This window comes from Echinococcus granulosus (genome assembly GCF_000524195.1).
Source record: "Echinococcus granulosus chromosome Unknown EG_S00066, whole genome shotgun sequence".
Classification (NCBI taxonomy): domain Eukaryota; kingdom Metazoa; phylum Platyhelminthes; class Cestoda; order Cyclophyllidea; family Taeniidae; genus Echinococcus; species Echinococcus granulosus.
The window spans coordinates 98,203-99,788 of NW_020170446.1; the positions used below are offsets into that span (position 1 = coordinate 98,203).

General features: G+C 36.8%; 1 protein-coding gene across 1 annotated transcript in view; it reads left to right on the forward strand. All coding sequences in view use genetic code 11, as the record gives it.

Annotated features, from left to right (window-relative positions):
* Positions 1–393, forward strand: part of EGR_06930 (hypothetical protein) — a gene marked incomplete at both ends in the record, with an annotated part of 2,948 nt that extends 2,555 nt beyond the window's left edge. Inside the window, one exon of the mRNA XM_024496179.1 lies at positions 178–393. Within this exon, the coding sequence (XP_024349382.1) occupies positions 178–393 (216 nt within the window). The remainder of the gene's footprint in view (positions 1–177) is intronic.
* Positions 394–1,586: the final 1,193 nt, after the last annotated feature.

The following is a 1,586-nucleotide window of genomic DNA, read 5'->3' on the forward strand; positions in this document are numbered from 1 at the left end:
GATTACAACATTATTTTTCCACGTAAATTGTAAGAGACGTGAAATTTAATCTCATAGAAAGACTTCCCTTAGAATACGAATAAGTTGACAAATTTAAGCGATGTTTGGTCGCAGACAAAAATAATAAAAAATTAAAGCACTTTTAGGATTTATTTGAGTTTCTACCATGAATCGCAGCAATATGCCTGTTTAAATGGCTCTGCTGCAAACAGGATTCATCGCAATCCTTGCAATAATAAAGCCGCCGTGCAAAGGCATAATTTGGAAAAAATATTGCAAAACAACAAAGAGTACATGTCTAGAATTTGCAAAAAAATTGAAGCACATTTGGCCTTTCCTCATGGACTTCAGAAATGTAAAGTTTTAAATTACCTCATCATGAAAAGAATGTAGAGCAAAATGGGCAAATGAATAACTTCCTCTCTGGAAGTTCGGGACTCAAAAGTAAATGCCTAAAATACCGAAGATAATGTATCTGGCAGCTAATGAAGGCCCAAATTTAGTAATTTTTCCTACCGGGTACCTCCAGTAAGCAATCGTTTAGGGTCCTGTTGCTCCCGAACTATTTATGGTGATGCCGATAGACAACTAAGTTCCATTTGAAAATATAATATTTGGACATAGTAATTTTGGAAGCCTTTTTTGAGCAATACTACAGAGGGTCTTATAAATCGCAATGTGGTTACCTAAATCGCATCGGATGGCGAATGAATCATTAAAATGGGAGCATGTGCATGCACTTAAAGAAGCTTAAAAATAACAAGCTCCACCATTTTGGTAAAATAATTTTGCATTCTTTGATTCCAGTTGCCCTTCTTAAAATGGTTGTTGCACAATGAGACGTGCAAATTGGTCACGATTGTGTGACCCACTCCCATGGATATCCTAAAAGTGTTGGTTTAGGGTGCTGTAACATGGAAAAGCTTTTCTGCATAGTGGACACTGAAACCATCTTTTTTCGTGGAAAATAGTGGAAACAATGAATTCAGGCAAGGAATTACAACGAAATTTCATAAATTACTGAATAGAGGGTTATAGAGACATACAAATAGGCACATCAATTCTTGGCTAAAGGCGTTGTTAAAATGCTCTCAGATTCTTTGTTTGTTGGAATAAATGCTGTTGCTAGCATGTGAAGGCAGAGTAGCATTGCAGTGCAGATAACAACACAGATGTAGTATAAGGATCCAAACTTGCCCCACATTGACGACTGGAAGCATCACATTTCTTGGATGGAGGGCTTGACATTCTACAGTTTTTATTTGAAATGGTGCGCAACACAAGCAAACGTAAATGACGCTCTACATTCATAATAACCGCTTGCCTGCAATGACGAACTGGATCTCTTCAATAACGGTATGTCACATTTGCAGCAGCTTATCAGATTTATGTCGGCTTATATGAAGTAGGCTTCTTGTATCCATAATTGTCAACAACTACATTAAAGTGGCATGCATGCTTTACCAGTTTCGATTTTGGTTGCACAAATAGTACAAGTAGCAATATCTACCGAATTTTCTTATAATGCATTCTGAATATGGAAGTGTACTGCATTATTAACAAGCACAATGTCAACTAACCCTGAT